Genomic DNA, 25,354 nt, shown 5'->3' on the forward strand with positions numbered 1-25,354 from the left:
GACTGCGTCGCTGTCAGAAGGAGCGTATGGGACTAGGACGGTGGGACCCATAATACAAACAGATACATAACGGTCGAAAATGATGACTTGGCATTTCAAAGGGATATCAAAATTTTTTTCCTTTTCTATTTCTTGTCATAAATGAGGATTTCGTAATTGATGGTCAGTGCATTACCCTCCGAGTTGTGTTCTTATTTTTTATTATTATTACTATAAGCAAGAACGTATTTTATTCACCAATGATAAGAGAGTGTCAATGTAATATCAATATATATATATTGAAATGTGTTATTAGAAACAAAGGTGATGAAAAAAAAATTCATTAGAGCATGTAATTACTTAAGCTTTTTTTTCATATTATTATTATAGAGGAAAAAACAATAGGCTACCAGTTAAGAACATTAAAAAAAAATTAATCTTGAATAGCAGAAGGTGAATCTTATTCTTATATTATCATGAATAATTTTCAAGTCTAATTATGCATACGGTAAATGTCTAGTACTGTGATAATACAATAACTTAATAAAAATGTGCTTATCCTAAATTTGTAAACTAAAATATCAACAACATCGCCAAAGCTTAAGTATTGTAAACTAAGCGTGTTTCGATAGCACAATAATATTTGACTTACATCACAAAAATACATTTTTCAATATACCTTTTTTTATATTCCTAACTAACTTTTTATCTCACGTACATCTCGTATCACAAAAAAGTGTTATACAAGTAATATTTCAAATAATACTCTATCCAAACACTACACTGTTAAGTTTCTGCATGTATTGCTCGGGAAAATTTTAGCTCTCCCTCCAAATCCCAGCAATAGGAGACTTCCAAGACAAACATGCTTGATTTTGCAAAGCAAAGCCACATGTGATCTGCAGAATCCTATCCACTGCGGAAAAGGGTGCATATTCAGTACTGTATATGCCACTCCAATTAACTTTTTTGTCTATTCTGCCACTACTATTCACTCGCTTCTTCTGAAGAACCGGAGTCCAGCTGCGCAAACCCCCTCCCACCAAAGACTGGGCGCATTATAGCATCATCAAATTTTCTCCAATAATGATGTATTGTGTTAGTCGGTGTGGTCAGAAGCATGTGCAAACTGGATGGAAGACGAGTATTGCTACTTTCCTTGCCAACCTCTACATTTTCCTCATCGTCCAGAAGTGGCATCAGAATGGGTCTCGTGCCAGCCGTCTCAGATTCCATACCATGCTCGGGAATTATGGACTGAGGCAGCAAGAATTTTAGAAGAGGCTTCGTCATCAACCCAAACACCTAAGAAAAAAAAAAATCCAAAATTTGAAAGAGGAAACCAATTAGTTATCAACATAATTCAGAACGTTCAATTACATTGAACTACCAAATGAAGATTAGAAATATTCGAGAAAACCATGCCATGCTCGTACATCTTTCCCAAGGATAAAAAAGTAAACACAATCTGCTCGACCTTCGTGAACTAGTTAGCACGTCCAACATCATCTTACATTTTAAATGCACATATTTCAGCAATATTGACCACACATGCAACAAAAGCCTTGACACGACAAAACCAACAGCCATTTAGCAGAAGCCCCAAAGTAAATCATAGAGCATCATTCTGAGTCAGATTACTGTTTCACCAAAAAAGTTTGGCATCACAAATATGCTGACCACAAAAACAGAGCCAGAACTTTAAGAAATTCTGAAGCAGCCTGGAAGAACATGGTCAGTGTACCTTGAAGAAAACAACATGGGAATGTAATGGTGCTTGCTGTCCTACTACTAACTAGGCCAGTAAATTTCAAATCAATATTTGCTATCAAATTACTGTTACGAAAAAGAATAGCCATGCAGCATAATAATGAGTGATGCTAAACAATAAGAATATTAGGTTTAGGGAAATAAACGTCGTTAACTTTTTAAAGCCTCTTGTACTTACAATGGTACTGAATAGAACAACAGTGATGGTGCTAGTGATCATAATCGCATTCCCAGGCTGTTGGGTATGGCCGGACCTTGCAAACTGCAATGTTATGAAATAACAGCATCAGAATACAGTTATCACCAGCATCAACACACAGTAATGTTCATTTCTATGACCAAAATTACTTGGGATTGAGATCATGGTGTGTTATCCTTCTACCAGAAGTAGCATAACTATATCTGCAGCCTACTTAGATACCTAGTCAGGTACCCTCAGGTACATTTTAAACCATACTTTACCATACCTAGGCTTGTAGCTCCATTGTAGTATGCTAGAAATATATGAAACAAACAATCACCATAGAGACAGGAACACCCATCAGCAGAAAGACTTGGTCTATGCTAATAGTTTTCCAAAACTCTTCCGAACATCGAGGTGTGAATCAGTTAGAAAACATATTCATCCAATCTATACTTTGTATATAGCTGATATACAAGAAAGAATTGTTCTAAAGCCTGTTCAGCAGTATAGTCTTTTTTTTTTTTACCCTTTTTCTTAACCAGCATATACTCTCCTGACAGCACAGAACTATATTCACAACTAAATGTTGAATGCCACGCTCTTTCTACAATCAACAGCACAATCAGATTGGTAACCTGTATTGGCAGAGAAGTGCCATGTCATCTCATATGCTACTTAACAAGTCCTATGAATCCCTATATGCTTCAAATTCAAAATAAGCAATAAACTCTTTGAAACTTGAACTTCACCATACACCCCCTCTCCAACCCACCAATTACTCCAAAAGCAGTAAAACAAGATGACAAGATATATACCTGATTATAGGCTAATGCCATGGACACTGCACCTCGCATCAATCCAGCCCACCAAATTGTTACCTGTTCAGTTAAATTTGTTATAGTATTGTTACCTGGAGGCCAAAGAATTTAAAGAAACTCCAAATAATACCTGCTGCTTCAAATCAAATTTGTCACTCTTTGACTTCTTTGTAAAATTGGACAAGAAGGACAGAGGGAATATAAAAGATGCTCTTCCAACCAAAACCAAGCCAAACAAAACTGCACTCGCTGCAATGGATTTTCCTGGGCTGCAGGAACTTGGTAAATTACGGTACAGGACAACTTTACTTTGGAAGCAAATGGTAAACAAAGATATAGTGAACAAATAGTTTGTGGAACAAGTAATCATGAAACATCATTTGAAATCCTTTCTAAAAATTCAAAACCTTGATAATGATTCCTGAAGTAAATGAAACTCCGCCCCTGTGCATCAACAGAGATTAACTATAACTACCCACATTTTCAGCCATGTATAGCTTACCTTTCACTTACGAATTTCCATTTTTCAATGTCTAATGCATCCATCCCAACATAAAGGAAGATAAAAGCCTCTGCAACAAATGATAATGTTGCAAAAGCATGCCTGTGGAAGAAAGTTATACTGCGTCAGTAGCATAATATGACCGAAAGCAGGACAAATTAAAAATTAGTATTTGAAAATCCTGCCAAAATGAGAGAGAGATAGAGAGAGAGAGAGAGAGAGGCAGACAGACCGACCGACCTGGTAGTCGTTCTAGAACTTTGAGTAACGTTATGCCATGTATAGTGCGACATGACTATCCCACAAAAGAACACTGTTAAGATTCCACTCAGGTTGAACATCTGAAAAGAGCACAAATTGACATAATCACTCGGATCAAAAGTTTTAATTTCAGAGCATATGTAGAATTGTTGATCCAGTAAGAAGTAGAAAGTAAAGTCCGTTCAATATATAGGGCCGAGTTAGCTGAATTTACAATCCTCAAGCTCAAGTTTTCTGGTTAGCTGAATTTACAGAGATTCTCAACTAACAGCTTAAGCCTCTTTAGTTATGTGTCCCATGAAAGTAAACTTACTTCAGACATAACATATGAAAGATAGGCCATGAGCATCATCAAAGCAACTTCGCGATCTGTAGAGTGCCTGAAATCGGACATAAACCCACTAGAGTTTAAATAGCAGAACAAGATACATGACCAAGCCATTCCATGAGTTCATACATATGACATTCCCGTAAAGTTTCATCCTGATTTATTTCCTGAGGACTGGGAGAGGAAGGAAGAACAATGAGATTATAATTTAAATTGCCAATCAGCCCAACCTTGCCATAAATTTCAATCATCCAGCTTTTTTCATAATCAAATGGAAATCATCAATATAATCATAGTCTTAATCCCATGTATTGATAATAATTATTCCACTGGAATTGCATGTTAGCAATTACTTCAATCTCAATAAGGCGTAAAAGTTGAGAATCAAATTATACACATGCTAGAAAACTGCTAGATTAACATACCTCCCTAAGTACAACTTTTTGATCAGGTATGCACAGAGCAATCCAATCTGCAGTCATCAGAACGACATGTATATTAATAGTTTCATTTTGTACCTCAAGAATTGAACACGAGGAATAATTAAAGGCATAATGGCATTACCTAAAGGAAACGTTTCTGTAAATGCAACTAAGAATCAACTGATAACAAGCCCAACAAATGACATGAGAGGATGAAGGTTTTGTCAGAAGTCCAGTTGCTATATAGAACTCCAAACACTTCCTACCTTTGTATGATCTATACTTGTAGTGCAAACGAGTTTCTACTTGGAAAGTAAACATTTAACAACCAGGTGTTACCTATTCGGAGATACATCCTCTTATCGAAAATACAAACCTATTACTTCTTTTATTACAGATTAGCTCAATTTTCATGTGCAGCAACATCAATGCAAATATTAGTTGCAGCTACTAGAACCTATCAAGCTTTCCCTCCTAATTCTAACCAGCACTTTTCTTTCTGAAGACTTACTAGTACAGAACAGTTTAATTAAAAGAAAAAGATCTCCAAAATGTCATGTTACATGCAAGCAGAAACATAAAACCTTGGTCATATAATGCTAAGTTACAAACTACTAGAGCTTGTTCTGATAAATACTTCCACTGGACTGAGATGAAACTGATGAGAACATCTCACAGAACATCCCAATCGAGTACATTCTAGAGCCCTACTTTGAAAAGTTTGACAAGTCAAAGAGACGAAATTTTATATTGATGTGCAAGGAAAGCTAACACAATGCTAAAAAGATGCAATCTTTCATATTGGTAAAGCAGCATAAGGTTTAAAGTTTGACAAGCTCAATAGGGCCGAAATTACATTCTGAAAGGACAAAACTTGCTAATCTTATAAGACTGCAATAAAGGATGTTGGTCTAATCAGGAGAAAGACCTACCACTATTCCCAAAAAAGTGCTTGTGATGAACAGTGTAAGAAAATTGCCCATAAACTGTGCGGCAATCTTTGACTTAACATGAGAGAGGTCAAATCTCTGGATTGCATTGAAAAGTACCACTGATGTCGCATCATTTACAACACCTTCACCAAAAACTAGACTGTAAAGCAAAGGCGTGTCATCCTGATTTAGCACCTAAAAAAAAAAAAAGGCAAAGTCAATTTGTGGATTTTCATTCTCTTTTTTGAAGGAAAAATTGCATCCTTCAATACCTGCAATGTACAAACAGAATCGGTTGCTGAAAATATAGCTCCAATTGCTGCAAAATAAGGTGCAAGAATTGTAAGATAACAGAGTAAAATTTCCATACTTATAGGAAACCTGTAATGCAACTAATCCACTTTAATATGACCCTCAAAATAATCCGCTATCATATTTTTTTAATTTTAATTCAAACTTCAGAAGAATGCCAAGTGGTAATGTATACTGCCTTGTGGATCGTTTATAGTGGCACTAACGGTCTCAAATGCTATATGTGGTCCTGAAGGGAAACTATCTATGAAAATAAGGAAAAATTACATCAATTACTTGAGAATTTGTCAAATAGCAGTATAATTCTAGGAAAGGCAAATAGCTATAAAGTTGTAAATAGTTGCAGAATTGCAAGAAGTCAATCTACCGCACAAAGTGACACCATGAAAAAAGCCAAAAAATGAAATTCAATTAAAAAAATTCTTTACAGAAAGAATATTACACTACCAAGATAATCTTGCAACTCCAGGGATCCAATGTCCAGATTTGCAAAGAAACTTTTGGCACCTGAATCAGAATTCTTTGGTTATGACCATCACAAATAACAAACCAAATAACAGGAATGAAAGAAGCAGATAACGCTGAATCAATTAACTAAAATGAGTATTGGAGATAGCGTAAATAGTAGATATGTTTTATGTTTAAGGACAAAAGATGTCATACAACACCAAATTCCTTCTAGGGAAGGTAAGAAAATGAAAACATAATGTTCATGAGCTTACACAATATATTTAAGATTTTTTCAGATTATCTGGTGACTTGGTGCTAGGCAAAAGAGAGTAGATGTTATAGCCTTCTGGATACAGAGAAACTTAGGTGAAGGGGAAAATATTGTTGATAAGTGCTCAAGCAAGGAGTAGATTGCATGCATCTAACATCATCAAAAATAGCTAGTTCTCTAAACATCAACGTAGAAAGTAGCAACCATAAAAGGGACTCCAACTACCCTGATGAACAGTAACAATAAACTTCAAATAGTATTCACCTACTGACATCTATTACAACTCCACAAAACGTTTAAGCATCTTGTATGCTAGAAACGTTAAGTAATAATTAGCTACAATGAACTAAAATTAAGGGCGATATAGAAAACGAGACCGTACCAAAGGATATGATACAGAAGGATATCAGAGTACCAACTACACCAAATAGCACAATGGTCATAAAGTTTCGGAAGAATTGCTTCTTTTTCACTTGAAACCTGATCAATATGAGGACACACGAACATGAGAGATCAGGTGATTGACTAGCAAGTACTTCTCTGAAAACCACATGTATGAGTTAAAAAAAAAATTAGAAACTTACCCAGCATTAAATATAATAGGTGGGAGAAGATAAATGAAAAACAGCTGTTCATCGAATTCTAAGATGCGGGAACTCTTGCCATTAGTTGTTAGCAAAATAACGATCCCACTGCACAACCCCTGCGACCATCAGAGACGCCATTTGATCACATGCAAGGACTTAAGGACTATATCGACGTGAGACATCTCTTCTAGCTGGCCCCAATGCAATTTATAGTCTATCCATGCATTCAGAAACAATTAACAAAAATACAAATAAAAATCCCCTTACGATGAGCAGAGCCGTAATAGACTCGTTAATCCAGCGGTTTTCTTCGAGCAAATGGCCAATCACTATGCACGCACTCAGTAAAGCCACAAACAAAGTTATAGAATACAATTGATCAACGTCGGATCCAATTCCTGTTCCAAACAGTGCATTGCTTCCCATCATCACTCCCAGTGGAAGTATCGCTCTCGGGCTTCTACTAAAAATACACGATCAACAATTACTTCGTCCAGAATTTTTTTTGTATTTCACATTAAAAAAATAATAATAAAAAGTAAAGTTGCTGGTTAGCGTCTAGGAAGGTCCAGGTCACCAGCGATTTGTGTTGCAGAGAGAGAGATGGAGTAGGGTTTTATGTTTGCTTGAAGAAGGGAAAGGGAGAGTTAGAGAAATCCAAATATGCGGAGAAAGAAAGAAACAAAGCAAGCAATCGAGCAAAGCCAACAGTGAAAAAGCAGTTTGAAATGTCGCCAAGGTCTAGATACTGGGAGTTAGGAATTAGGATCTTGCATGCTAAGGAAACGGATGCTTAGTACGTGGCTAAGTCTCCTGCCGTTGGATTTGTTCGATGATGCCATGTGCTCTTGAAAACTACGCTCTTGAAATCTCTTACTCCCTCCGTCCCATTTTGATAGTCCTGTTTTCTTTTTTCGTCTGTCCCAAATTATAGTCTACTTTCCAATTAAAGAATGTAGTTGTATTTTAATTTTCCTAAAATACCCTTATTCAATGTAAGTTGTTGTTACTATAAATCTACCCCATTTAATGAGAGTTGATTCTTTTTTTACCATCAATTCAAGTTTCCATAAAGTTGTAATCTAATTAATGTGAGGGCATTTTAGAAATATAGCTACCTAAATTGATTGTTCCAACAAAGTTAACTACTTTTTCTTCAACTGTGTGAAAAAAAAAAGTCAGGACTATCAAAGTGGGACGGAGAAAGTATTTGCTTACATCATTCCTGTCCAACACACTTTCAAAAAATAAATATTTTTTTGAAAAAGATGGTGTTGTTGCTCTGTTTGGATCCCTGTTTTTTTTAGTGTTTTTCAAAAACTAATTTTTTAAATACAATAAAGATTTTTAAAAAGTATTCTAAAAGATAATCTAAAAATTAGTTTAAATTTTTTAAAAATTTAAAAAAATATCTCAAAATATATTTTAGAAATTCTTCTACTCTTAAATATTCCAAAATATTTTCTAAAAATATTTCAAAATATACTCTAAAAACTCTGCTATAATAAAGTTTTTTAAAAAACACCCCAAAAAACAGCTAATCCAAAATTTCAAATAATCTATTATCCAAACACTGATTATCCGAAATCTTCTTTATTTGTCCAAGGGAAAAAAATCCTTGCTCTGATATACTACCTACTTACACGATACACACATCCTTCACTCTAATATATATCACTTGTATGATAGACATAAACTAATAGCATGTTTGATAACTCTACTTAATATTAAAAATTAATTTAATTATTTTTTAAATTCAACATATTTAATGATAGAAATGCCTTATCACTTAATGTATTAAACACCATAAAAATTTGCTCCACAAAATTTTAAATAAACATGTTTCACAAATTTTTTTGAATTGCTTATACGTACTACTACATTTCACACACATATAATACATTTTCATATATATTCCAGCACAAAGTACACACACATAACACACTAATTCTAAATTATTTCATTATTTTCTCTCAGTCTCTCACTCGCACACACTTTTCTTTCTCTTCGAATACACAAACAAAGGCAATTATTTTTTTAAAGTCAAAACATTTTATTTGTTCAATATTTCAATTTAGTATGGTAATTTAGTTAGTTATCAAACATATACAACTTAATACTTTTAACACTTAAATTTTAGGTTTCTATTTTCATAATTTAGTTTTGTCAAACAAGCCCTAATTTTTGCCGAAAAATTATCTCAACACATTTCTTATTTACTTTTTTTATCTATCATACATCACATCGGTACAAGTACATTTTTATACACAAAATTCAAAAATTTGCAATTCAAACCAGGCTGTTTTCTCAATTTCAAAAATTCTCATGTTTGTATCTATCAATTTGATACGTAGGAATTTCTAGTCACCCTTTTTGTTAAGTGAACTCGGTTGTTGAATATAGTCCCATCCTGTCCAAGATCTCTTTAATTATTCAGGTAACAAACAGTATAGCTTCATGGTTTCATTTTATCGCTCCACATTGGGTTTATCTAAGCCCCATGGCAGTATCGTCACTCCCAAAAAGAAATATGGGATTATTTATTCCCGTATGACCATGTGATGGTAGAATAATGCTAAATAATATTTTTGGTCTTTAATTAAATTCATTTTGGTAATATCAATAATTATCCTATAGAGTTTCATTTTCCTTGGCATGTTTTTGAAAATTTTTTTTTTTGAAGGACTTAGTGCTACAAAATACAAAAAGAAGGACTTGGAGTGTAAACTTTTTATGACAACTTATTCACGTCATTTTTGTCCTCATTAAGTGTTTCTTACTACAAATCCACCAACTAAATAATTACTTCCAATAACATCTACCCTTTTGACCAATTTGGGTTGCACCCTCATAAGTCGTACGTTTCTGGCTAGTCTATATCTATATATCATATATCAAAGAGTTAAGTTATATCATGGACGTCAGTTAATAACGATCTCAAGTGTTAAGTTTTTTCAGCAAAAAGTAAATTTAATTTTTAAAATTTAATAAATGCAAGAGTGCAATAAAATGCCTTTAGTATTTATATAATTACATGGCAAGTTAGATATAATTTAAATACATTAACAAATGCCTTTGTGAACCCGTTAGAAAAATCCCCTTTAAATAAAATGTTCTAGATATCCCATCAACAAATATCAAACCATAGATAATTGTTTAATATCGTATAGAAATGTTGTTGTTTTGTTGTCGGTCAAATTCAAATTCATTTATTTCATTACACACACGAAATGGCTAATATGTAATCTTTCTTCATTGAATGTAGAAACATAGCCCTTTACGGCTAATAAATTTATTATTTGAGGGAACCCTTACAGCTAAAGTAAAAGATTATTTTCAAGAATACTGGGAAATTAAACAAGAAGGAGAAAAAAAGACGTACTTATGTACTTGTTGGATGAATACTTATTTAGAAGAAGCTTAACCATTGATTAAATTGTAGTTGTTTGTGGAAATTTTTTTTATTATATTTTTTGTAAATATATTTTTTAATCATATTTTTTATTTATAAAACTTTTTTAAAAATAACGAGGTGATGTAGTTTTTTTTTTTTTGACCCCTGCATTTTATCTTATTAGAATCAGATGGAGAATGAATTTTCCAATCCCATCATAATATTGAGATGCGTTAAAAAGAATGAGGGCGAAAGAGCAATTACACTGGCAATGAATCTTTGTTGCCAGATATATACTTTTCTTTTCTACCGGACAAGTAAAGAGAGTGAGAGAGAGAGAGAGAGAGAGAGAAAATGCTATGAAGCATCGAAAATCTATATATATTCGAGTCGGATTTCAGCAGCAGAATTCGGACAATGATGCAAACTGGACAGAAACTCCATGGGCCTGGGGCCGGGGGCGACTAGAGTTTCACACTTGTCACTGCCCAAAAGTGCCGCAGTAAACCTTCAGCAGCAAACCTACCCTATTCCCATCTCCGCCCGAAAACGACGAACACACACTACGACATACTTGCCGAGCCTAATCCCGATTATCACTTTTCCCACCAGCATATTTAACCCCTTAATCAAAATGCTTCCAGTTTCCAAACCCTACTTGCATTAGAAGTCTGCTCTTGTTTTGTTAATTAAGAACATAAAAGGTTCCTTAAGAATTTGTCTGAGGATTGTTGGTTCACTTGCCCACTATTTTTGGAGTGGTTGTCTGACTCGTCTGGATTTTTGTACTATCACAGATCTGAGTTTCTTTTACTGAACTTTCGATTCTGAATTGAACAGTTGATTTTCATGTGAGGCCTTTTTATTTCTGCCGATCGTGTTTTATTAATTCTGTTAATGCTGCTTTATGATGTCAAATTTACTGCATCAGGTGCGAGCTGCTTGATTCGGGACCGTTAAACATGTTAGCATCTCAATTGGGTTTGTACAAATCATATTAGAGTTTGGATCTTTTATCGTAATTGGGATCTTTTGCTCTTCCTTTTTTTTTCCTTTTGTGGGTTTGAATTCCTTTTTATGGTTAATTATTAAACCTGGGCTCTTTTCAATTGTGGGATTGAGGTTTTGGACTTATATCTTTAGTCTCAACTGTATTGGTGGTAATTTAAAAGAAAAAATGTCTTTTAGAAGTATACTTCAGGACATGAGGGGCGAATTTGGGAGCATTTCTAGAAAAGGGTTTGAGATGAGGCTTCCAAATGGGTTGAGATCAAGGTCACAGAGGGTGGTTCAGGATAGTTGTTTCGTGCCCATAGATGCTTTGAAGCAAAGTTGTTGGGCTTACATGCCACCAGAGCTGTTGAGAGATGTGTTGGTGAGGATCGAAGAATCTGAGAGTACCTGGCCCCCCAGAAAGAATGTGGTTGCTTGTGCTGGAGTTTGTAGGAGTTGGAGGGACATAATGAAGGAAATTGTGAAGACGCCAAAAATTTCTGGACAGTTGACTTTCCCCATCTCCCTCAAGCAGGTATGAGCCCGGGTGTTAAAAATTGCTCCGATTCTATTATTTGTTGATTTTACAATGTCTCAGCTGACGATGTTACATTCTATTGGTGATTGTCATTGGTTAGTTTGTTATGATGGTTTTATAGTTCCAATATCCTTTGTTTGTTTTAATCTGAGTATGTTTAGGAGAAAAGGATATAATCCAGGAACGCAGCAGTTAAGAGGATTTTAACGTGCTAGTTAAGTACAGTAAGTTTTACTCACAAGTATGCGTAGCCACATTGTGTACATGCTCAAGGGCCAATGCACATTGATTTGGATTATTGAACGATCATACACAGAAAGGAACTATAAAGCATGTCTTTTGATTGCTATTTGACTCGAATATAACATGAGTTCACGTCCAATAGGTGGTGCTAAGTTCTATGTTTTGATCTGATTATAAGTTGTCCTCAATTTTTCAGAATTTTGTTTGCTGTTTGGAACTGTCGATATTTTTCTTCCAAATTTTATGCTTCATTAATATATGGAGTAATTAATAGCTTATCAAACGTGTGTTTTATTCCTACAGACACAATACAGAATATCTTGTTAGATTCAGTGTTAATGAGAACGGGTCTGCACGGATTGTTGTTTTGGATATTTGGGGGGTGTGGGTGTGGCAGCAGGCTGTGAGGGGCTTGTAGATGGACCTGTCTGCCAGAGCTTGAAGATGGACCATCTACAAGGCTTACTGTGATGAACCCTTTTGATATTCTTAATTATCCTCCTAATTAGTTCATAGCAATCAGGCAATATTCTTTGTAAAACAAAAAGTATTGAGAATCAACCTGGGCAAAGTGAACTCTTTAGTATGGCTTGGACTTAGTCTGTATGTTGAGTTGAAAATGTTGTTCTGTAGAGTTTCATTTTTCTTCTTTCATTTGCTCTCGTGACTGCTCACTTTGCTGTCTTTGAGTATTAGAAATTGAGAAATATGATGAGCAACAAGTTTACCAATTCGACAAGTTATTGGGCCATTTTTTATTTGATTTTCACTCTTTCAAAAAAGTACAATTGTGAACCAATTTAGTTTTGCAGTTATGTAACTCTTCAGGTGTTTGCATTGTATCCAAAAAGGAAAGATATTGAAGATGACAGTAGTAGGTAGTAAATTTATAAGTGTCACGAGCCTCGGACATGGGTAAATCATGCTTAGTTCCTCTAGAATTTATGCTGTAAAAGAGCAATTCATTTCTCCAAATATATTCAGTTCTCAGTGTTGATGGAAATTGTTGGACTCATAGGATAATGCTTCAACTTGCACTTGATGGAAAGAGTGAACACCCAATCTCTAGAAATTTTGGTGGCAAAAAGCAATTCTTTAGTTATATCATTCTGCAAACAGCAATGCAGGTCACTTTTGAATTAGTCTACCACTGCTGCTTAGTGTTGATTTTGGGTTGATATTTTTTTCCCTTGCTGTATAAGATGGATCCAACAGAATTCCTGCTTTACAGAAATGCTTAATTGTGAGCATTAAATTGATTTTCTTTGAAACTGACATGTGCATTACTCTGGAGGATATTCTTTTATTTCTCAAATCACATGGTGCCTTCTGCAGCCGGGTCCAAGAGGTCCACTGATCCAGTGTTTCATAAAAAGGAATCGCAGCAACCAAACGTATCATCTTTATCTCAGTTTAAATCAAGGTAATTGGTGGATGTGTTGGAACTTGTATCGCTTATTGTGCATTCACCCAGTTAGTTTTGTTTAATTACAACTCTTTCTGTGTATTGGAGCATAACTAACTACAAAGCTTGGGATTTTCTGTGTTTCAAGTGATCTACATGTCTTTGCTGCTTGAAGCTGCAAGGAGCTTTGAATAAAATTCCTAGCTATAACGTTGTCTTTGTCATTCTTGTGATTGTTTGACAGCTTCAAATGATGATGGTAAGTTTCTTCTTGCTGCACGGAGATGTAGGCGCCCAACTTGTACAGATTACATCATCTCTCTAAATGCTGAAGATGTCTCAAAGGGTAGCAGTACTTACATTGGAAAGCTCAGGTAAGGTCTACTGGGCGCTAAAGTGCACTGCTTTCTAAGCTCTTCCAGTCTGAGGTCAGCTTATCCTCCTTCATGGCAGGTCAAACTTTCTTGGGACCAAATTCACAATCTATGATGCACAGCCTCCAAGCACTGGAGGTAGGGTGACTAAATTTCGTTCCACAAAGCTAGTTGGAATGAAACAAGTCTCTCCTAGAGTTCCTGCTGGGAACTTTCCTGTAGCCCACATATCTTATGAGTTAAATGTCCTGGGTTCGAGGTAAGGTTTGTGCTTTTTAGTAGTTAGAACTCTCACTGGTCGATAAGAATGTATATGAGTACAGATCTATTCCTGCAAATTTAAGTGTGTTTCTTTTCAGTTGCTATGTGCTGTGCACCTGGTATCTCATTGGGCAGTTGTTGATTAGTCTCTATGTTTTTTTACTGGCTAAATAAACTATGTAACTGGTAATCAGGGGACCAAGGAGAATGCACTGTGCTATGGATGCAATCCCTGCTTCTGCTATTGAACCAGATGGTGTTGCCCCTACACAAACTGAGTTTCTTCCTGGTGTTAGTGATTCCTTTCCTTCCCTCCCTTTCTTCAGATCAAAGTCGTCTTCTCGCACGGATATTTTTCATGCCAGACCCATGTCAACTGATAAGGATGATATGTTAGTGTTGAAAAACAAAGCTCCCAGGTGGCACGAGCAACTTCAGTGCTGGTGTCTCAACTTTAATGGACGGGTAACGGTGGCGTCAGTGAAGAACTTTCAGCTGGTAGCTTCGGTGGATAGTGGGGTTGGTGGACAAGAACAGGATGATGTAATTCTCCAATTTGGAAAAGTGGGAAAAGATGTATTCACCATGGACTACAAATATCCAATATCTGCATTCCAGGCTTTTGCTATATGCCTCAGCAGCTTCGACACCAAAATTGCTTGCGAATGACAGGTGCCGCATCATCCTCCTCTTTTTTTTTTAACTTATTTATTTATTTATTGGTTTTGGTGGCTGGGTGGAAACAAGTAGAATGTAGCATTCTGTTGTTGCTAGTTATTTTTTTCTCCAATTGTAAACTAGAAATATTGTCTAGCGGCTGCCATGCTGATCTTTTCTGATATATGGTGGTTTGTCGGGTATAGTTCATGATTTATGCGGATATTATCTATATTATTATCAGGAAATAACCAATTCTACTGCTGATTCGCCTCGTTTATTAAGATTCTTTGAATTTTTCTGATATTTGTGATGCTGAGCAATTCGTCATGCTCAAGGTTTGACTGGACGCCGTAATGGCTCTTGCTAGGACTTCTTTGAACTAGATTGCCTTAGCCAAATTCACTCTGGTTGTAGTTGCCTTTGGTTAGTTTGTGTAGTGGGACTTTCAGAACTTACTCGAATATGGGAAGGGTGAGAGCCGTCGTCAAGTGCATAGTACCCTATCATCTTGAAGCTCACTGTTGTAAGCACAGCTCGCTCGCAGCTAGGTATAGGGTTTGATGTTGTAACTAATGGTTCGTGTGCTTTCTGTCGCAGGTGATGCTGAAAAAGGTAACATTGTTGGAGGCCATTAGATAGGCTACTGACGTCTGTGTGAACTGCACTACAGCAGCGTTGCAGTTATAAGTGGCATTTATTCATGTACATAGAAACCGCTGGTCTTGTTGGAAGAATTGGTCTGGCCTTTCTGGTTGTGCTGCGACCAACTTCTCCTCCTTTGACAAGTGGTTGTGTGACTCCTCTCTGTTTGCTTCGTGACCCGATTCTGCTTCCGCTTATGTTGGACGCCTGAACTATTGGATGGGCCGTGGTAGATGATAGCTGTTTTATTTGCTTTCCTGTTTGCTTGGCTTGAATGCCTGGTAGGCCACCACTTTTTCAAGGCGTCGGGTGGATGAACGCTTTCAATTATTTTATTTTGAAGTTAATAGTTTTGTTCAAAAAGTAGAGCCTTTTCCGCTTAAAATGTTTTCCTCTTGACAATCCATTTTAATTTCCTGTGATTATGCATTTTAAGATGAGAAATCAGGAAGAGGCGGATGGTTGGATGTCGCTGCTGCCCAATTTTAGATTTTTTTTGGTGGTTTTTTTTTTAAGAACAATTGTAGCAAAAGAAGGTAAATTTTATGTTGTTTCTTAGCCATCTATTAGTAGGGTCTGTAAATTCCCGAGTTCCTCGGAAATCATGCGTTCTTGAAGGTTGAATCAGTTGATGTTTTATTTGGAGGTTCTTCTGGGGTTTAGGTTTGTAAAAGTCGTAACTCTAACTTCGGTTAGAAAAGGTCAAGGGGAGGGACGTATTGGCGTTTTGGGGTTTTTGTGTGTGTGTGTGTGTGTGGGGGGGTGTGGGGGGGTGGGAGCTACTATTTGCCCGAAAATGTGAAATCCTGGTGGAAAGTTATAATAAGCGAGTATAGAAATCCTCTGTGGATGTCCTAACTCGGCCTAATATCGTTAGGATTAATTGTTTTTTGATATGTTTTTGAAAAATTTTATTGTAGCAGTGTATATGAAAAATTTTTATATGTAATTTTTTTAAATTGTATTTGTTTGTATATTACTGTAGCATTGTATTTGAAAAACAGAAAAATTCAAATGGATTCGGTGAAAGGTGGAGTTATATCATGTAATTTATTTTTATTTAAATTCTTGTTCATGGAATAACGGGTGCTGAACAAGAAGGAAATTTTTGGTTTAGGGATTTTATTGCTACTATGAGAATCACATCCAACGTTACATTCCAACAGACGATGAGACAAAAAAAAAAAAGGCTACTAGTAAAGAAAAAGGAAGTATCAGTAGAAGTGGTAGTATCAGAATTCTCAGAAAGGACGAGCAGGTCCACCTGGTCTAGAAGGCCCACCAAAACAATCTTGGAATAACCAGCAGCAACAGAGACAGGACAAGCTGCAAACCCACCCAAATAAAAAAAAGAGAGTAAACTCCCGGCTCAGTTTCATTTTCACGCCCGGTTCAAAATTCCAAATCCAAAAAGCCAAGCATAGCAAAAGAAAAACTCAAAAGAAGCCAGCGACATCAGCCACACAAATGCCACCACTAATCTAGAGAGACCACCTCTCCTCTTTTTTTTTTTTTTAACGATAAAAAGCATAAAAATCCAATACCCTTAACTTTTTGATTTTCAGGACGAGGTAGCACATAGCCACAAGGGGAAAAAAAAAAGGCGTTCTTTTTGTGATTTTTTTTTAAAGAAAAAAGAAAAAAAAAAAGTAACTGAAGTGGCGGTGTTTTTAACTTTTAATTTTAAACCCGTTAGCAATAAAAACCACGGAACCAACGACTACTACTACTGCTACACTAAACCAGCTCAAAAAATATATACAGCAGCTTACGATCGATAGCTTACCAAGCACTTATTGCGCTGCAAATACCATCGGCAAACCCACCAAAGAAACCAAGTCCCCCGGGTCCTCCAGGTCCCCAACCCGGCCCACCAGGGCCAGGTCCCCAACCCGGTCCACCAGGTCCTCCAGGTCCCCAACCCGGCCCACCAGGTCCTGGTCCCCAACCCGGTCCTCCAGGTCCGGGTCCTCCTCCTCCGCCTCCTGGCCCAGGTCCTCCAGGTCCCATTGTGGAGTGATATTAATCTCTGTGCGTCTTCTGGAGTCGGAGATGCCGTATGGGACTGAACCCAACAAAGAGACAGATAGTGTGAGTGTGTGTGTGTGTGTTTTGTCGAAAGGGAAAGGGTTGTGCCGTCCTAAGTTTGGAGTTCAAAAGCATTGAAAAATGAAAAGTTTACGAGACAGCATTCAAAAATATTTGGCAGCATATAATACGAAGACCATCCCAAAGGCAAAGGCAGCAGATCCTCTATATTATATAGTATATACTGCTAGGCGCTAGCTATAGCTTATTTATGTTTTTATAGTCCCGTCCTAGTTATCCTTTCACCTCTTTATCCTACCAGCCTTCCAATGCAAACCTACCATTCAGATCAGACTTCAAAACTCCACAACATCTGCAATTCGACTTCACCTAATATTCAAACCCCCATTCCCATCCACGTACGCAAGCTCAACTAAACACCAAAAGCAATTTATTAACATCAAGTTATTCCATATTGTTAAAGAAAGAAATCAGGATGCAGGATAATTAGGAAGTCTTTTTTCTTTTTTTTTTTCGAAACGGAATAAACTCACACACGCACATAATTAGATTAGAAACATTCAAAAATTACGTCCGTTAAATTTAAACGGGACCTACAGAGAACCTACGTCCAGCCAATTGGTGACAGGACGAGGCCCCCCGTGTGGAACTTAAGTCTAGGCTGAAAAATCCACGAATTGAATAATTAGGAAGTCAGTGTAGTGTTCGAATCAGACGAGGCTGTGAAATTGGATAATTATGAAATTCGATTTCCGCCATGTGTTGAATTCCCGTTTGATTAAATGAATCATCCCGTGATATGTCAAATTTGAACGTTGACTAAACAAACCAACCAAACCGGGGGTCGATGAAAATGATCAAAATTTGAGGCTCCACGCTAGCTCTGTTTATACCTAATAATAAATGATATAATAAGCCCTACGAGTTCTCCTCCATCAAATTCTAGCCTTCTAAAATGAGATTTTTTTTTACTCTATTTTGTGATGTTCTATTATGTATTGTTTTTTTTTTCAAAAAAAAAAAGAAGAAGCTGTAGTTATTTGATAGTAAGAAAATAAAAATGAATTAAAGTATGATGATGATTATGAAAAAAAAAAATATATATATATATATATATATATATATATATAGTACTCATATAACCAAAAAAAAAAAAAAAAAGGAATAGATAGTTGAAAAAGAAGTGGAATAGAATATGAAATTTAGGTGGAGGTACGCAAACCACCAATCAATGACTACTATACAAGATTTGCGCAAAATAGTCTAAGATCATCATATCATGTCATGGGGGCTCCCACTTTTGTAAAGTGATTATCTACTACTTCTACGTCATTGGGAGCCCACGCTAATTATAATCAATGTTAGTAAGAGAAAAAGAAAACAGAGAAAAGCCCAAAGAATAACTGAAAATTGAAAAGGGAAGGCCTTCTTCCGTTCGTTCTCGCATGTTTAAGTCGTTTGATTGATTGAACAAATAGTCAAAGGCCGACAATTGCCAGAGACATCATTTCTTAGATTCTGCGGCTCTTACTTTTCACAAAAACCAAAATTCCATTATTCGTTGAATTCATGCAATTGAGCTACTAACCCATTATTATTGTTTTTTTTTTTTTTCGTTTCTCGTACAATAATCATTGTGAGTTACTGCTCATTTACTACGCAAGCCAACACTACTATTATTATTATTATTTTTTTTTTTACAACACAATTTAAGGGCTATTGAAAAAGAAAAGATTATTGCTTCTTTTTGCAATCATGGAAACAGACACGTTGAAGTCGGTAAGAAGATTAGAAAATGTTGTGATATGATAGAGGCTGAGGGAAGAACTTTGGAATACATGATATGATGATATACCTCTTCGATCGAGTTGCTCCTATTTGCTTTTTGAAGTAGACTTTTGGCTGCAAATGCATGATCGATGTTTTGACCATCGATTACAAACCAGCCTGCCCTACCAATATTCAGGACAAGACCGCGGATAAGTTTTTGGTTTTTTGTTTTTTTCACCCAGTAAAAAAAAAAATGCATCTCGGCTAACTCTACTTTTGAACCATAGGATACTCATCAGTTAAATTGATGAAATTGTCAGTACATTGATTACAAATTACACTACTACTACTACTACTACTGTGTCGAGTAATGCAAACTATACGAATCACATAGGGAAGGATCCTAAAAAGCATTTTATTAACTGCAGTCTTATGATCTAAGAATACGCAGTAAAAAAAGAAAGAGTAAATCTGAAATACGAGCTAATTAAGGAAGAATAATGGGGCCTTGCATTACAAGTCAGAATGAATTGCCATACTGTTGATGAGCCTTAAATATGCATGTGAAATGGAGACCAACTGCTAATGGTCTTGGTGTGTATGATTATTGTTCCATGAATATGATGCCTGAGGAATCTTTTGTAATTATTCTGCAGAATAATATTAATAATAATATACTAATACGTACGTAAGACTCCATGATACGTCAAGTGCTGTGCTGCACACACACATTATTTATTCTTTCTTATCAAAGTATACTTCTGCTGCTGCCGCGGCTTTGTATGTGCATGGAAAGGGTTACCTGACTGTAATCAATGTACTGCCTTTCCCAGCAAAAAGATTATTGTGTTGTTGTATTGGCTTTATTCTTCATTTCTTCTCTCATCACACACACGCACACGCACGCAAGAGAGAGAGAGAGAGAGAGAGCAGTGATTAAAAATGATTAGTGACGAAGATGAAATGCACAGCACACTTTCTCCCACTATCATCAAGCTTGACGTAATCCTACTTTGCTTTCTCACCATGTGCACCTAATTTCAAGCCAACAATCCGTCTAGTAAAAAAGATCAGAGATATAGTAGTGAAGCTTAAATTACATTACGGATCTATGTGTTACTTACTATGCGGTATACTGCTCCCTCCGTTCCAATTATCTAGTCAGTCATGTTTCGAAATCTAATTTTTTAAAAAATAGTAATAGTTTGATTATGATGTTTGTGCTTCTTTTTTTTTATTTTACCCCCACAAATTCAAAATTTAAGTTTGAATGATAACATGGATATGATTAGAAAAAAAGGATTGTTTTGATTTTTTCAACATGATAAATATTTTAAAACATTCCAAAATAGAAAGTATGATATTTTCAACGGGACGGAGGGAGTAGTATTTTACGACTTTTTTCCTCTTTTATTCATGAACTCTCTTTTTTTTCCGTCAATGATAACAATTATATAACATATTCTATCATAATCCACAGCGAATGGGAGCCTGAGAAGGCTTGTGTGTTAGGAGTTAGTAGGTATCCAAACCTGACTAGACTAATGGGATGCTATGGCACCACCCTCAAATTTTTTTATAGTGCAGGTGGAGTTTGAACCCTCCACCTTCAGTCCCCCTGGTGGCCACTCCCCTGGCTTTATATTCATGAGCTCAGTGAACCCAAACCATAAGATGGATCAACCACTGCTTTGAATTCCTTTGCAATGCTCTATTGGCCGGCCCTCGTGACGTGACGTGGGGGCTGCACATCGTTGAATTCTTGAAAGCTACAAATTCAAAACGCACCTGCTAACTAACCGTCGCCGTCACATTCGACAGAGATCTGCATTGAGTTTCTGAAGCCCATCTCATACTCATACAATGAATCAAGTCTGTCGAATGAGGAAATAAGAGACGAATTAAAGAACTGGTTTCATTACTTCATACCATATCCATATGTGTGTGAACTGCTTGGGGCAGATTAAAACCCTTGAGCCAACATCGGGCTTGAGAATTTTTTTGCCCAGAATTCTTAAACCAAATTATACAAATCGCAACACATACAGCTACTAGGGGATGGTCTTGAATTGCAATGTTGATAGAAAATCCAAAAAAAAAAAAAAAAAAATGTTGCAGCAAAAGTCCAAGCGAAGCCATCCCATGCTACTCCAGGTGGGAGAGAGAGATTCCCGGAGAACCATGCGTGGGCTTACTCATCAAATCAAATCCCTTTGTTTGGTTTAATTTAATCGAGATTTGTTCCTTTTATATTTATCTCTGCTTTACGCGCACTACAACTCAGACGACCAAATATAAATATTTATTCCTTTTATTGTTTACTACTCTCTTCGTACTACTTTTGCTTGAAACCTAGAAACATCAGGCATCTAAACGTACGTCAAATTTGTTTTGAGGGGTGGGGCTCGGCTCAATTTTAATGAACTCCTTCCCTTCTTTTGGAAAGTAATAACTTTAATTAGTTCCATTGGTTTTAGTGTTCTAGAGAAGCAATAAATTTTTGTCAGGAAAGTGATAATTAATTCAGTAGATGTAGAGTGTTCGTAGAAATGTGTGTAATTGAAATGATATATTTGGGGTGGGGGAGGGATGGATTAGGTATATAAGTCAGAGGTCTCGAGTTCGAAATCCTCCACTTATATCGTAAAAAAAAAAAAAAAGAGGGGGAGAAAAGATATAATTGGGAGTGAAAAGATTATGAGGAGAAGTTGAAGGATAAAAAAAATGATATAATTATTTTAAAAATAATGATAGATTAGATAATACACCATTCGTTTCTATTTAAATGGACCCCAGCCGAGTGGTCCCTTTTATCTGTACTTTTACTATATCAAGAAAGTATTTATGAATTTTTTTTCCAAATTTACCCTTATTTATACTCTCAACTTTCTTGATTTGGTAGTATTAGAAATTAAATTTAGTGTTTGTAGCATTAGACATAAAAAGTAGAAAATGGGAGAGAGTGGATGACAGACATTATTAATAATTATAGAGTGATATGGATGAGTAGAAGGATAAAAGGGTAGTTTTGAAAAGTCAGGTAAATTTTTTTAGAAACTACTAACTAGCTTTTTTTAATTTAAAATATTCTCAGCTGTTCAGGCCATTGGGATAGGAATCCGGTGTATATACAGTATGCTGGGTAGGATGAGGAGAGAGGGAAACTAAAAAGCACCAGCGGACGGTCAAGATATGTGGTTTGACAACTTTTGAAACTGGACCCTAAAAATTTCACCTAAGCAGCTTTCGACATGAAAAGGGACAGGTCCATGGAGTCCATACTGGACGAGTGCCGCCCCACCCCCAACACAATATCATGTCCCTTTCACTCCCTGACATTTGTACTACATTGCCCCTCCCCTCCCTGTCTCCCTCCCTCCCACCTGGCATGCGCAATTCCGAATGTAACCCCATCTTCGCCGTCCATCATCACACTCAAACCTCTTCTACAGCCATTATTTCAGTGATCCAACATTAATTATCTACCAAATGATTAGTTTAGAACATTTAACTTACATGTTTGTCCTTATCAAAAGAAAAAAAAAAAGAGATAAACTTACCTTATGTTTGTCCTTTATCCTTGTTTAGCTTGTTAAAATATTTTGTTAAAATATATATAATATATGTGATGTGAAAGAGTCGTTGAAAAAATAAAAAATTTAATTAAAATTATATTTATAATGTAAATGAGATATTGTTTAAAATAATTTTACTATCCAAATACACTCATCGTTATTTACACGCCTACTTTCCATCAAAGACAGTTCACCGTTTTTTTTTATTTTATTTTTTGGGGTTAGGAAGTTGCTATATCATACCTTATGTTATTTGCAAATTTGTGTGAAATGAAAGGCCTCACAAGTAACCTAGATTAAAAAAGTAAAATTTTTTAATGTGTGTCAAAAAAAAAAGAGACATTCATTGCCCTTTTATATATTTAATATTAATAATAATAATAATAATACTCGCTCTTTCTTTAGAAAAGAAATAGAGTACTTAATTGAAACCATGGAGCCCCAATACACAGAGACATGAGATGTCTGTAAGATAAATTCTTACGAAATCGATGGCAGCAGCACTCCTCCTGCTCCTGGTGGTAACAGCCAACGGACCAACAGTACTGCTGGTGTAACTGGTGTTGGTGCGGCAGCGGCCTCCTTCCATAAGTAACGGCTGAAGAAGAACTGAAAAGCAATGAGAGATGATTGGACGGTCCTGATGTCATGATTAATTAAACCCATCACATCTGATCATTCCATAGCATTTAATCCGTATCTCTCACACTTACGTGGTCCCACCCCCACTCTCAATCGGACGCAAAAAATCCAACCGTCCAACTGTGATCACGAGATATACCCAAAAAAAAAAAAAAGGACACGGTTTAATGAATCAATCATAAGCCATTTAACACCACCCTTCGCCACTCCCTCGGGTTAGACTACTCTCTAGGATGGGCACGAGTCCGATATCCACCCAATGCACCATTTGACATATCTTACCACTACTTTGCGAATTAGTCAGACCCTTATTCGCTTCGCATATCATCAGATACCTAATTACTAAATATTTATTAAAAAAAAGGATTGAGTCAATGGCTACGCGACGTGCCTTGATCACCATTTGTTTTTAAAAATAATTTATACTAATTTAATTTTGTATTTTGCATATTCAACTAAAACTCAACAAAGACTTTTCTCCACAAAAATTTTTTTCGAGAAACAAACACGTAAAGAGAATACAAGAAACAAGGAACAAAATTAAAAGAATTCAAAATGAATAAAAATCTAAAATAAGTAGTATCTTTTTTTAATATATATTCCACATCAATTAAACTTTTTTTCTTAAAAAAATAAGATCATATCCACTACAAATGAATTTTATAAATAAACTATAGCCTCTCATATTTATAGTATGATTTGTTCAATGAAATTATTTAATTATGTCTAAAAATATTATTATGCAGTATGTTTATAAAAATAAAAAATAAACAATATACATACATATACCTGTGTGCCTAATCCGCTTTATATATAAGCGGGTATCTGACTCTTTTTTTACGACATCAAATAAAACAAATCAAATATCCTATAAATAAATATATTTATAATATTATTTTTTAAAATTAAAATTATCCATATTATATTTCTCTAATTATCTAAAGCATATATAAAATCAATTATTAAATTAATTAAAATCTACCCGCTAAATCGAACTTTACAACTTTCATTACTAGCATCATGACTCGTGCTATACAAAGGAATATATTTCAACCTCCAAATTGAAGAGCTAAAATTTGAAGTAAAAGAAAAAAAAATCAGTAATTTGCAATTTAGTTTTATATTTTTAAAATATATTTTCATTTGTATCTTCAACAATAAAAGAACTAGATTTTTTTTTTGTGATATAAATTTGGATTGAATGCTGCCAACTTTTCTTTTGGAAAAGTTTATAGTTTATTTAGTATTTATCCTTCAAATTGAAAGGTAAATTCTGAAACTAAAGGGAAAAATACCCTATAACCTATGATTTGTTTTAATATTTTTAGAATATATTTAACTTTACTTCCCATAATATGAGAACTATATAAATCCAAGAATTAACCACAGTGGTTACAATTATCGATATCTAAAAATATAAATAAAAATTGATAATACCTTATAATACCTTCAATAATTACAAAAAAATAATAAAAAAACACAAAATAATCAATAATATCGAAGGTTATTCTTAGTGGTTTAGTCAAATTTAAATTGGATATATATATATTGAGTAGTCATAGTTTATCGTCAAATTGTTCTGTATCTATCTCTTAAAATGTATTGTTACTTTTTTTTTGTCGGATTGATATTGTCTTTATTATTATTTTTAATCAAAAAATAAAGATTTTAAATAAAATTCTATAAAAAAGAATGGGGAATTAGAAGCTTCATGACTTGACTAGTTAAAATCCTCTTCTGCAATTTGTATATTTTTTTTAGAGATGATAACTATTGTATAATATAATCTATCCTACACTAGGAGGAGGGGGCAGACCTAAGAAGGTTCAGGGATTATTCAAAGGGGACTGGATCACCATCGGATTAGACAGATGCACCATGCACCCGCCTGAAGTTTTTTAAGCAAAGCCACTTTTAATGAACCCTTGCCTCCCACCCCTACCAAAGCCACTTTTAATGAACCCTTGCCTCCCACCCCTACCAAACTTTGGG

The 25,354-nt window shown here is 35.4% G+C and overlaps 2 protein-coding genes and 1 long non-coding RNA gene across 3 annotated transcripts; 1 reads left to right on the plus strand and 2 right to left on the minus strand.

Annotated features, from left to right (window-relative positions):
* Nucleotides 1-584: 584 nt before the first annotated feature.
* LOC113717399 (sodium/hydrogen exchanger 1-like) lies at nt 585-7,558 on the minus strand. The gene is made up of 14 exons (XM_027242235.2): nt 7,084-7,558; nt 6,814-6,932; nt 6,612-6,709; nt 5,956-6,015; nt 5,469-5,515; nt 5,197-5,391; nt 4,268-4,314; nt 3,828-3,894; nt 3,494-3,594; nt 3,254-3,355; nt 2,882-3,020; nt 2,749-2,811; nt 1,928-2,011; nt 585-1,284 (listed from the first exon to the last, which is right to left on the minus strand). The coding sequence occupies exons 1-14, from the start codon at nt 7,243-7,245 to the stop codon at nt 967-969; spliced, it is 1,602 nt and encodes a 533-aa protein (XP_027098036.1). The 5' UTR covers nt 7,246-7,558; the 3' UTR covers nt 585-966.
* Nucleotides 7,559-10,517: 2,959 nt separating this feature from the next.
* Nucleotides 10,518-15,797, plus strand: LOC113717407 (tubby-like F-box protein 3). Its single transcript, XM_027242249.2, has 7 exons — nt 10,518-11,061; nt 11,142-11,738; nt 13,320-13,407; nt 13,634-13,763; nt 13,843-14,022; nt 14,219-14,696; nt 15,282-15,797. Exons 2-6 carry the CDS (start codon nt 11,388-11,390, stop codon nt 14,691-14,693), a joined length of 1,224 nt encoding a protein of 407 aa, XP_027098050.1. The 5' UTR covers nt 10,518-11,061; nt 11,142-11,387; the 3' UTR covers nt 14,694-14,696; nt 15,282-15,797.
* Nucleotides 15,798-16,416: 619 nt separating this feature from the next.
* Nucleotides 16,417-17,613, minus strand: LOC140014329 (uncharacterized). Its single transcript, XR_011821056.1, has 2 exons — nt 17,113-17,613; nt 16,417-16,652 (listed from the first exon to the last, which is right to left on the minus strand). It is a non-coding gene; the product is annotated as an uncharacterized lncRNA (long non-coding RNA).
* Nucleotides 17,614-25,354: the final 7,741 nt, after the last annotated feature.

The sequence above is a fragment of the Coffea arabica genome, chromosome 1e (genome assembly GCF_036785885.1).
Source record: "Coffea arabica cultivar ET-39 chromosome 1e, Coffea Arabica ET-39 HiFi, whole genome shotgun sequence".
NCBI lineage: Eukaryota > Viridiplantae > Streptophyta > Magnoliopsida > Gentianales > Rubiaceae > Coffea > Coffea arabica.